This window comes from Uranotaenia lowii, chromosome 2, assembly GCF_029784155.1.
Source record: "Uranotaenia lowii strain MFRU-FL chromosome 2, ASM2978415v1, whole genome shotgun sequence".
Taxonomy (NCBI): domain Eukaryota; kingdom Metazoa; phylum Arthropoda; class Insecta; order Diptera; family Culicidae; genus Uranotaenia; species Uranotaenia lowii.
Window position 1 is genome coordinate 337,109,931 of NC_073692.1, and position 13,031 is coordinate 337,122,961.

The 13,031-nt window shown below is 41.0% G+C and overlaps 1 protein-coding gene across 1 annotated transcript; it reads right to left on the reverse strand.

Annotated features, from left to right (window-relative positions):
* Positions 1–4,425: 4,425 nt before the first annotated feature.
* Positions 4,426–8,443, reverse strand: LOC129743008 (sialin-like). The gene is made up of 4 exons (XM_055734952.1): positions 8,419–8,443; positions 5,266–6,375; positions 4,663–4,904; positions 4,426–4,596 (listed from the first exon to the last, which is right to left on the reverse strand). The coding sequence occupies exons 1-4, from the start codon at positions 8,441–8,443 to the stop codon at positions 4,426–4,428; spliced, it is 1,548 nt and encodes a 515-aa protein (XP_055590927.1).
* Between the last annotated feature and the right edge of the window lie 4,588 nt (positions 8,444–13,031).

The following is a 13,031-nucleotide window of genomic DNA, read 5'->3' on the forward strand; positions in this document are numbered from 1 at the left end:
AGCTTCGTTTTTTTTTAAAGTTTTATGCCTGTTTTGTTGACTCCTATTCGTCTTATTTACTTGACAGAGCTACCTTTCCACTACTGTGGAAAGAAGTTTATATGTTCCCGGTCCACAAAAAAGGTGATAGACGAGATGTCAACAACTACCGTGGAATCTCAGCCTTATGTTCGATAGCCAAACTATTCGAATTGGTGGTCTTGGATCCCATCTCCTCGTTTTGTAAGAATAACATTTCTAATGACCAGCACGGATTCATGCCTAAACGCTCTACGATAAGCAACTTGTTGACGTTCACTTCTTTTGTGCATGAAAACTTTGCTGCAAAATCTCAAACTGATGCCATATACACCGATCTGTCAGCTGCATTCGACAAAGTGAACCACGAAATTGCCATAGGGAAACTTGGACGCTTGTGGTTCGGTGGTACTTTACTTGGCTGGTTTCGCAGTTATTTGACTGGGCGCAAACTGACTGTTCGGACTGGTGATACCTTTTCCAAGCAGTTTTCTGCCTCCTCCGGTGTGCCACAAGGAAGCCATTTAGGACCGATTATTTTCCTAATGTATTTTAACGACGTGCTTTCACTCCTTGACAGCCCAAAACTTTGCTATGCTGATGACCTAAAACTGTTTTACACCGTAAACGACTACGACGATATTAATTTTAGGCAAAATCAGTTCAACCTCTTCGCTAATGGTGCGACATCAATTGCTTGCCATTGAATCGTAACAAATGCGCAGTTATCAGTTTTCCCGTAAGCGGCAGCCTTTGATTGCGGAATACTACCTTGGAGAACAGCCCATCGCACGCGTGGACCATATTAACGATCTGGGCGTCACCCTCGATAAGCGACTGGAATTCAGGACACATACAAACTACGTAGTCAACAAAGCATCCAGAAGTCTTGGTTTCATTTTAAGAGTAGCGAAGGAGATCAATGACGTGTATTACCTGAAAAGTCTATATTGCAGCATTGTTTGTTCCTTTCTTGAATACGCATCTGCCGTCTGGTGCCCCTACTACCAGAACGGCGCTGAAAGTCTCGAGGCTATCCAGCGGCACTTTTTACGATACGCCCTTAGGCATCTAAACTGGCAAGACCCTTTCCGCTTACCAAGCTACGAAAATCGATGCCGCCTTATAGACATTGACACTCTTCAAGTCCGTAGACATACAACCCGTGCATCTTTCGTTGCTGATCTCTTGATATCGTGAATCGACTGTCCCACTCTACTGGAAGCTATTCCAATAAGTGTGCGATCCCGTGGTCTTAGAAATCAGGATCTTCAATTGTATGTTCCCATCCGAATGAACAATTATGGAGCAAACAGCGCCCTCATCGGTGCAATGAAATCGTTCAACCGTTTTTCCGAGCATTTTGACTTCCGAAGAAAAGTTCTAAGTGCGTTGAGGAGCCTGTAGCTAGACCTAAGTGTTTTGTTTTAATTTAATTTTAACTCATCATTTGGATCTATATGTGATCTGTTGATCAGAATAAATAAATAAATAAATTAATAAATAAATAAATCCCCCTAGAGGCGCGATAAAATTTCGAACTTCTCTATTTTATGTTTTAGCTCTTTGATGTCTTCGACAAACTTGTTTATAATTTTCTCTAACTTTGTCTCAGATGTCAAGTTTCTAAAATAATTACTCTCCGAGCTATAGGCACAGAGAACAGACATACAAGCTAGCCCACGAAAGTTGTGTAAAAATCCCAACACCCTTTTTGAACCAATTTTTATCTTTTGGCTGGGCCACCAGATGTCTCTAAACACATCAAAGAGAACTGTCAAAACAAAGCTGACTAAGTTTCAGTCAGTTTTCTATAGGTCGTATGTGCTGCTTAGCAAGCTTAAAGAAAATCGCTTTTGAAGTATAGTTCGATATTGAAGTTAGATATTATCTTTTTCCTTCAAATTTGTTAGAAATACATAGTTTTAAACAGCTGGATGCTAAGTGATATGGGAAAGTAACCCGCTTTGAAATGCCTAGAATCAATACTGCTGGGTAAGACTGATCGTCAAGAATGTTCTTGTATTTGACTGGACATATTATGTAGGTGATGCATTTTCTTACATAAATTACTGTTCAAGAAGTGCGAAAACTTAAACCGAAGCTGTTAGATATCTAAACTGTCATAGTAGTCCAAAAATAAAGAAAGTGAAATTTCGCCCAGTTAAAAGTAACTCTGATTTCATTTATTTAACAATACATTTAAGCCGTCCATTTTACTGAGACATTGGATTCATTTTTTGTAAGTTCATATACGATTACGCCTTTTTGAAAACTGGGCACTTTAAAGTTGATTTGTAACTTTTGAACGGCGCGATAGATGGCACTGTTTGTAGTCAATTTCTAACGTATTTTTTGGGTGATAACATTTGAAATTTTACACACTTTTTTGACGATTTTCTGTTCGAGCTTGTACGTCTGTTCTCTGTGCTATAGGCTAAATAAGAATCCTAACTTCGAAAAATCAGTTTTTTTTATTTATTAGTTTATTTTAAACGGCTCGGACCTTTTAGTTTCAAGGAGCTAAAATCAGTTTTATAAGTTTATTTTACATTGATTACCTAAATCTATTTATCATTATTGTTTTAAGTATATAGAAGAAACTGAAGTTTTACAGACGAAGATCGATAGTTTTAAGAAAATGATAAATTTCGGACATATAGTCAAAGTCTATCGCAGCTAACAAATCTCTCACTGGAACATGGGGTTGTTTCCTTAGAGCCCGAAGGGAATCTTGAAAAATCTGTTTATTAATAATAACTTTTTTCAGTTAATTTTAAGCTTAATAATATGTTCCACAAAGTTGTTTATCTTATTTTAAAAGAAATTAATTTAAATTTAAATAAATTATAACTTTGTTGAACATTTTAAGTTTGTAAAATGTGGGAACGCAGAGCTATGTTAAAAAGATTACCAAAAATAATGGTTTTTCACGCCTTATTTTACAAATACCGGGTAACATCGGGCAGCCCGATTAAGATGCAAATTAAAGTCCAAGATTTCCATAAAAATAATATTTTTAATAAAAAAATCTTATGAAGATAACTTTTTCGAAGGTGTAAAACACATACATTGTGAAAAATTTTTTCACCCCACCAACAAGGAATATTTAAATAAGTTAGTGCCGAGAGCCATATTGGATTTTCTTTTGACGTCACAAAAACGATTGGATCGTAAATGTTTATGAGAATGGTAGGAATTTAAAAAAAAAAAAAAACGTTTTAGAACGAAAATGAAATCGAATTTAATTTTGGTTAGGTTGTAAGGCCTCTATTTCACTATTTTATGAAGTTTTTTTGGTTTTTTGAAGATTGCATTATGAACTTTTCTTATTTTATTAGTGAATGCAATGTCGCCTTGACTCTAAAACGTGCAAAAATGAAGGAAAATCAGCTTTAAAAAGGTCTAGCTGGTAGATATAGAGTGTTCAGTTGATTGTCATGATTTTAATCCAATTGGTTTACCATATACAATTCTTATGAAGAACAATTAACATCAATAAATGATCGTTGTATAAAAATTTGTGTTTTGATCACTTTATTGTAATGGGGAGCTTGAACTGCACTGACTTGTAAGACTTTGAAATAATTTTAAAGTTTTGCAAATTTCAGTGGGGAAAATCCACCATTTTTTCTAACTTCGATGGTCTATTTTATAGAAAAAAATATTCGAAAATGCAACTTTTTTCGTACCGATCTTGAAGAGCAAGAATCCTTCTACAATCACATGTTGTCTAAGAGGAAAATTTCTAGCACATTCTTCAAATTATCAATGAAAAAGATAAATTTCCTAGTAAATTAACAGATTTTGCCTGCTGGTGACGTCTCAGCCTGTACCAATACTAGAGCAAGGCTGCCTTGACACTAAATTCTTTAAATACTCCTTGCCCCACCAACTTGTATACTTGTATAGAAGTCGCCCCAGGAGCGAAAAAAAAACGCACGCTCTGATCGAGTTGCATGCAAGATTTCTCTGGATGCCACGTTTTGCATGTGAAATAACACTAGACAGAACAATCAGAACATCACTGAGACGAAAACTGTAGCATAAATAGTTGAATAACCTTGCTTCTACTCTTTTGATGATTACGTTTTATACATAAAATGAAAATTTGTAAACACGGCTTTCATTGTAAGAAAATATTTAATAGAACATATCTCGCGTAACATTTCAAAAGGACGAAACTAGCAGTTGACTCTAAACGAGAAAAACGCATTTGAAATTTCGGAACATCAAATCAAATTCTCTTTCAACAGTTCTTGAGCTAGTTTATTACCAATATCGTTCATATAATATTGTTATGCCTGCCGTTTTACATTTAAATACATTATAAATATTTGTACTATTTAAGTTCTAACAAGAATAACCTCTTTCATTATGGATATCGTATAACAGGCGCATAACAGCCTAAAGCTTCTTTTCGTTATTGTTCTCAACGCCATTTGAGCTCGTTGTCGGGGCCTGTACGTCGTTCCACTTTTGCACCTTTCCAGAACCAAACACCACAAAAACACACCCACACAAGATGTAAATTCCTGCGCTGATAAGAAACACATTTTTCCACTGTTCAATTGTGTTCTGGAAATGAAAAAACAAACGTTAAAATTCAGTTGAAATCAACACATAACTGTGCAAATCATTTACCGATTCTTCGGTATAGAAAGCCACCATCATCGGTGCCAGAAATCCGGCGGTCGTTCCGATGAAGTTCATGAATCCGTACAAGGTGGCGGCAAAGTTGGGCGCCAGATCCTGTGCGTTGACCAGATTTGTGATGGTTGCCGCTCCATTGAAACCTAGGCAGGCAATCATGCAGCCTACGCAAACGAGCGGATCCTTGGCCACAAATGGTAGGACTATCAGGAATGTTCCCGGCAAAATGTGAGCTGTTGGATATATAGGGTCATTTAGTCAATTTCGTTGAAGGAGAATGGACAGTTTGGTTTTCTGGTGTACACGGATGAGTAACATTCGGTTCGAAAGATTTTGACGATTCGGGATAATGTTTGTATGGGGCCAAAAATATTATAAGTTGTATAATTTCAAGGGAAAGAGTGGCAAAGATTAGCTTCGAAAGTCGGCTTTCATTCATTACTTTTTTCCAAGGTAAATATTTTGGGCTCCATAGTGATTTTGTCTCGTCTCGTCTAGATTGTTTGAACGTCATCCGTGTACATCAGAAAACCAAGTTTCAAACATTTTTGCCCAGTTTTCTTTGGAATCATTAAAAACTATCTCAAAACTTACAAACGAAACAGAAGGTTTTCCTGATGGCGGTGGTGCTCATCAGCTCTTTCTGCCGTATCCGATCACCTATGATGCCGAAGAAGAAGCCGGAGAACATGCGTGCCAAATACGGTAGAGAAGAGAGAATACCGGCATTGGACAGCTTGAAGCCGAGCACCTCGTTTATGAATTTGGGCGTCTGGGTACTGAAGAGGTTCATACCCCAGAAGTTGCCGTAGTGCAGAAGCAGTAGCGACAGATAAGGTAGCGAGGTGAAAACCTGTCGGAATGGAGGCCAGGATTTGGCCTTTGAAATGGTTGCTCCAAGAGAATCCTCGATGTACAGCCGTTCCTCGTCACTGATGGTCTTGTGCTTTGCGGGTGAATTTTCGATGAGCGATATCCAAATAACAGCGATGGCGAGTACAAACAGAGCAGGCAAGTAGAACGCGTAGTCCCAGCCTAAACGATCGATTATCAGGCCAGAGATCGGCCACGTTACGACGGTTCCAAATGTCCCGCCCCCGGAAAGACAAGCTATCACCTTACCACGTTCATTCGGAGGTATCCATCGGGAGATGAGTTTGTGTAACGCTGGATAGACAAACCCCGCCAAAACTCCGACGAATACTCTAGATCCAATTACGTACCAAGCACCCAAACTAGCGAATACGGGCGTAAGTGCTATGGTTATTGAACTCAATACGAACGAAATTGTCAAAAGCACTTTCGCTCCAAATCTGTCGGCCATCATTCCGGCCGGAAGCGATGTGAAAAGGTACCCATAGTAATATGCCCCCAAGATCTGACCCTGCATCCGCTGATCCCAATTGTATCGGGGACCGTAGTAACGAAGTTTCTTCTTCGACGCCTCAGGATCATTTCCAAATACTGTCAGAGGCGGCCCAAGTGTTGTCACCGGCAATGTTTCGTTAGTAAAACTTTCGCTTGCGGTGCTAACTGTTTCCTGAGTGATGGCTTGATTTGCAGGCATCGGAGTCGTTATGTCTGATTTGGTGGATGCTTGCACCATTGCAATTATGTTGATTGACATTTGTACTCGTAGCATGAATGACGTGGCACATGCAATAAAGATCATGATGGCAACGATGAGCCGCTTGGGGATGCTCCCTGTAATATAGAAAAAAAGGGCGTTGTAATACATATTTATTACTGAAGTGTCATTCTATCTGGTATTTGTGGTTTATGGAGACTAGACTAAAAGCTGTGATTTATATGACCGATGGGGAACGAAGTTATGCAAGCAAAATATGTTACTTCTACTAAGCCTTTGGGATATACATTTGTATATATTAGGGTAGCGTCAGTTATTTTTGCTTTAAGCTGATTGCAACTTGTGACATGTTCCTGTAATAGGTATATCGGTGGAATCCAGGAATTTGTTGTCATTTTCTAAATAAGCCGAGATTCCATCTCACTCTCTAGAATGTGTGGCGAGCGCTTTAACACGCCGTTTGGTAACGAAGCCCCGTTTGTCGTGTTCATTGAACTTTTATTCGAAACAATATGAACTTAGTGTTGTTCAATTTATCTGTAATCAGTATACATGTTAGATTGCCATCGCTTAGCTTTTGTAGCTACTGAAACACTATTCAAGAAGAGCTGAGTTAATGTGAATCAATTTATGAATTTCCAGCACAGCAACATCATCAGGATGCAAATCTGTGTTATGGAGTTATTAACGATCGATTAATTTTGAAATTACATCAAGGCTTGCTACCAAAACTTTCCATGGTATTTTGATACGCTTTGAAAAGCTAGTGAGGTCGAATAGATTTTCTTGAGCCGTTAAACATGGTGTGTTGAATGCATGTTACATATTCAACCCATGCAGTTACATATTCAAACAAGTAGATGAACTCATGGAGGTTCACGATCACCTGCATGGTATATTCTACCCTATACTGATTATTCCGTTCTTTTCCTTTTGGGTTATGTGGACACGACCTAAATTGAAAAATAAATAGAATCGGCAAGTTATAATGATCTTCAAAGTAGAAAGCGGGTTAAATATTTTTCTTAAAAATTATTGTTATACCTATCACATTCAAATAAAAAATGTGTTGTTCGGCCATAAACCTAAGTTTAATAACGAATGTTAAAATAAACACAGTTAAACCTTCATCAATGTTGTTTCAGCCACAGTAATGAAATTTTGTGAATTTCCATCATTGAACTCTTATGATACGAGGCATTCGTAAAGAAGCTGTGTTTTGTTTGTTTAGATTTGTATTTGCTTACATGATTTCGACACTTACATTCAACTGGTATCCGACAGCCGATTTTGATAATATTTACCCAAGATTTTCGTAATAAGAATGGAAATTTCATACCGGCTTGAGTGAAATAATAACATGTTTTACAAGAAAATAACAAAAAAAACAATAACATGTTTTACAGAAAATTTGTCAAAATTTCTTTGTTTTGTATCCTTGGTATCAAGTATCTAAAAATGGGTCAAATTACGCCAACTTTGTATTTCTCCTCTCGATATTCCGATTTTTTACCACTTTTTACATTTTTTATTGTCAGGATTCAGGATTGTCAATATTTATTTTCTTAAGATTTCTGAATAAAAGATTATGCTAGAATATTGGTTGTGGAACGAAAAAGATTGAGCAACATTAGGCCAGGTGTGTCTTATATAGAACTTATAGAACATAAACGTTTTTTTTTTTTATTTTTTTTTATTAGAAATGGCTCATACCTTGAGGCTTCAAAAGGCCACACTTGTTTTGTATTTTCACAATTGTTTGCTTAGGTCTAAACCGTCACTTTTTTTTTAAGAGAACAGGAAATAGATAGGGAAATATGAAAATGAAAAGAATTATAGACGAAGATCAATAATAGCATTTAGGAAAATGTATATTTCGAACATGTATTCAATATCCATCGCAGCTAGTTGATATATCTCTTACTGGGGTGCAGGGTGGTTTTTCTCGGGCCCGGAGAGAATCTAGGTGGACCTCACACTCACTTGACCAAACGATATGCTCGATGTCGTGGTAACCTTGGACAGAGCCGCACAAACCGCTGCCAGCAATATTTATACGATAGAGTACCGCATTCAAGGAAAAATGATTGGACATGAGACGGGAAAACATACGAATAAAGTCTCGCCTAAGGTCCAATCTAATAAACCTTATGGTTTACCCTTGGGATAATCGTGTGGAGCCATCGATCCAACTCATCCTTGAACCATCTGCACTGCCAGTTGACAATAGAGTTCCTCCGAGGCAAGGACTAGAATTCGTTGAAGTAGATTTCACTCTGGTAAATGTTGCCTTCCATCGCACCCACCTTTACAAGGGAGGCTGCCCTCTCATTACTTTCTATCGAGAAATGTGAGGGGACCCAGACAAAGGTGATGGAAAAGCAACGTCTTGATAAAGTGGTCAATATATCTCCTATCTTTTTGAGGAAGTACGGCGTGAGATTTCTTGGTCTTATAGTGTTGAGGGCACCCATCCCAAAGCGGTACGCAGACAACGATATTGGATACGCTCGAGTTTGATAAGTTTGATAAGGTGGCAGTTGACTGGAGATAGAGGTTACCATATTCCATCACTGAAAGAATAGTTTTTCTGTACAGTTTTATAAGATTTTCTCGATGGACTCCCCACTAAGTGCCACTGATTGATAGGAGAAAATTGATTCTTTGTTGGATTTTTCCTTTCAGATACTCAATGTGGGCTCTCCAGGTACACTTGGAATCAAACCAATCCTCAAGATACTTGAAACACCTCGATTGAGTGATGATTCTGCCTAGGAGTTGATGCTTAGATTGAGCAGGTCTATGTTTCTTAGAGAAAACAACCATCTCTGTTTTCTGAGGGGAAAACTCAATCCCAAGCCCCAAAGCCCAGGAAGACAACCTATTTTTTTTATTAGTTGATCCCCCAGACCCAGGTGGTAAATCCTTTTTACGGATTGCATTCCAAGGTACGGCGAGCCACCGCGTCCCCCCAGTATGCTACTCTGGGTCCATGGGTGCAATTGGTCGACTCATGATACTATGTACCCCTACGCCATAAAGTCCACCTAGGGCATCTGGTCATAATTCCCATCCGGACCTGCATCGAAGGCTGTACCCAAGATGGGAGACCAAGATGCTTAAGCGCTCATCGGCTTACTAAATTCCCTGCCTCTTGCTACGATTCAAGAATAAGGACCTCTACTCTGACGACTTGAGGTCCGACCTTTACTCGTAACTCGAGGCTCGCTTGGAACAATAGTCGCGTGCGCTCCGCCTCTGTTCGAGACCACTCCAATAGACCAATGACCTCTCCTCTGACGACTCAAGAACTTGGCTCCACTTGGTTTGTCTCGAGGCCCTCTCCTCTTTGCCCGTCCGTACACCGAATCTAAAGCAGCTTATCCTATCCGACGTAGTGAGCGCGTTCTACACAGATACTCCGCGGCGGTGGAGGTATGCTACACAACGTTCACGACGTACCTAATAGTTCGGCATACGCAGAAGGTAGAGTCTTTGTATGCTTTACTGCTAGGATTGGACGCACACTACTCGTATGCCCCTGCCGAAAGGGCATTCTACTCCGACCGTGGTCCGGTCTTCCTCCTTCCTTTGGCTTGCAACTTTGGGGCTGGCAACCTTAGGCCTTTAAGCCCGCCGTGTGCAGAATCGAAAGACTTAACCTAAACTCGCGCCTGTCACAGTACACTTACGGGTCTTTAAGACTTGTGACTCAAATGAATCTCGACGGTGATGTCATCCTACCCGACTCGAGTGGCTCATCCGACGGCGACGTGAAACCACTCTACCAGAGAGTACTCCGCGACGTGAATACTCTTTCCCCCTACGAGTTCGACTGCGGAGAAGGTCTTGTTTTATCTCCACAGCCTCCATTGCAGAGGGCGCGTTCGACTCGGATACTCCGTGACGGTATCCGTTGGAGGAATCCTACATAGAGACGCGCGACGTACCAGGCAGCTCGGCATACGCAGAAGGTAGAGTCTTATCTTTGTAAGCTTTACTGCGTCCGGTTCGGACGCACACTACTCAGATGCTCCCCGACGAAGGAGTCACCGGTCGCGGACTGGTACTGGTTCCAACTCCTCTCCTCTGCAGGGCAGTCATGATCCGGGTGAACCCATCGCTGACCACGCGCCAAGTATTGGCACCCTCACACATCCTCCGCACGATGTTGTCGGCTGTCGTGTCTGGTCCGCAGGCGGCAAGCATGTTAGCGCACACCCCTTTCGAACCTCGGAAAGTTGAACACTACGTGCTCTGATGTCTCTACTGTGTCACCGCAGGTCGGACAGAATGGCGACGTGTCCAAACCGATGGTGGTACTGCATGAAGCATCCGCCGTGACCATTCGAGAACTGTTTCATGCAGAAATCCACCTCTCCATGTCTCCGATCCATCCAAAGTCTGACGTTAGGGATCGAGCGATGGGTCCACCGGCCACGTTCCGAGCAGTCCCACTGGTGCTGTCTGCTGGACAGCCGTACCGCAAACTGGACGAGGTCACACTCGCCAGGACCCTCTTTCTGCTGAGAGGGCTGCTGTCGCCATTGCCGCTCTTTTACAGGCGTATTCAACGTGGGCCGTAAAGCTCAGCCGGTCGTCGATCATCACCCCCAGGTACTTGATGGCACGCTTGGATTCGATTGCGCACGGTCCAGCTGCAATCGTCACTGATTGTGCTGAAATCAGGTTGGTAATCAGCACCATCTCGGTCCTGTGGTGAGCCAGACGCAAGCTCTTGGAGCGCATCCAACTTTCCACCTTCTCAATCGCTACTGTGACGTCCTGTCTAAAGTATCTTGTATAGGCCCGTGCAGATGAGACTCGGTAGATCCTGTGACAGACACCACGCCGTCATCTGCAAGTTGTCTTAGAGTGCAGCCTCCAGAAAGACAACTATCGAAGTCTCTTTCGTAAAGTTGTACGAAAGTGGACTCAAACATGAACCCTGCGGGAGGTCCATGTAAGAGGTTCTTCTAACTGTAATATCTCCGTGAGCTTAGTTCAAATGTTTCTCACAAAGCAAGCTGTATAAGATGATTTCAATAGTGGGGGCAGACCCCGGGAGTGGAACTTGTCTGACAACATCGCTATTGGACGGTACGAATTGGGATCAGACGCAGGTTTTCCGGGTTTTTGGATAGCAATGACTCTCATTGCTCCTCACTCTTGGGGAACAATGTTATTCACCAAGAATTGATTCAATAAACTTAACAAGCGAAATATTGCGGCATCCGGAAGGTTTTTCAACAAGTTAAACTTGATTTTATCAATTCCTGGAGCTGAATTGTTGCAAGAGAGGAGGGCAATTGAGAATTCGACCATCAAAAAGCAGGAATCCAGACCACATCTATCTGAAGGCACATTCCGGATTATTTTTTGAACAGGTGCAGAATCTGGACAGACTTTCCGTGCGAAGTTGAATATCCATCTATGTGAATAACCCATTCTTCGTGCCACTCTCCACAAGGTACTCAAGGATGTTTCCCGTGATAAACCACCCACGAAATTCCTCCAATACGCCTTTTTCTTCCCCTTTATCAGTTTTTTTGACTGATTTTCAAGGGGAACATAAGCTTAAAAATGGACAAGAGTTCCATGTTTTCGAAAATATTTGAATGCTTTCGATTTGTCCTTATAAAGCTAACAAAACTGCTGGTCCCACCATGGATTAGGGGGTCTTCTAGGAACAGATGAATCTGGAATGTGTTTTGTTAGATCACGAAGTGCACTATTATGTATCAAACGTGAAAGAAGGTATTATCTAAAGGAAGTAAAACATACATAAACATACATTTCCAGTCAATGTGTCACTGCATCGTGAAAGATGGACTACATGGGGAGTTCCATAAGGTACGTGTAGTTTGGCAGCCATAATTGACCCTACAGTCCCAAAAGCAAAGAAAACAGCTTATTATAGGATGGAAATATTCGATTTCGTGGAATTAGCTGAACTACAATCCTGCTTAAACTGTGAATCTTAACTTTCTTCTTGAATTAAAAGGAATCTTTCGATTGCTTTGATTCAGAAGAATACTTATAAATCAGCCGTTTATAGCTCGCTTGCCAGTTTTCTCAGCAAGGATCCATTCCAGCTTGCAAACTTTTCTGTAGGTCTTTAGCATATATTTCACACCAGCATCGAATTTTTCAATTTCGATATTCCAGGTCAGAATTTTCTTAGATGTTTGAGTCAAGTATCGCGGCAACTGATCGCCATAACTTACTGATGAGAAGTAAGTCGATAAGGGGTACCACGAAAAATTTAAGCCATAACCAGGCTTCCTTTAACAGCGCGCGACATTCTCGCGATATCAAACTTGTAGGCAGAACGCTTCCGCTTGTTTGTAGAATTTTTACCGATTCTTTCACCACCGCTGCTGTTGCTGGTGGGATATAAGAGTTTTGTGTATGGTATAGCTACTAGAAAACTTCGACGATCGTTTGGCGTGAAACTTAAACGCCAAACTATGCCGAATTGGTCGAAATGCGCCTGTTGACAGAGTCGTCGGGAGTGCAGTGGGCAGACAAAAAAACATTTTCTCAGCGTAGGGCGTGTGATTAGCCCAAACATGGTACATTTGACTGAGGGTAAATTCGGGAAGGCCATATAAAGCTTTTTCGTGGATGCGCGCACAGTTTAATTCGGTGTTGGTGAGAATTGCGGAAGCAACTTGGGACTTTGGGTTTAAGTCAGCAGCTTCTGGAAAAGCCTGGTTTGATCGAACGCGGGGGATCGAGGGCTCAACATTCGGTCTCCGTCTGCCCCAGC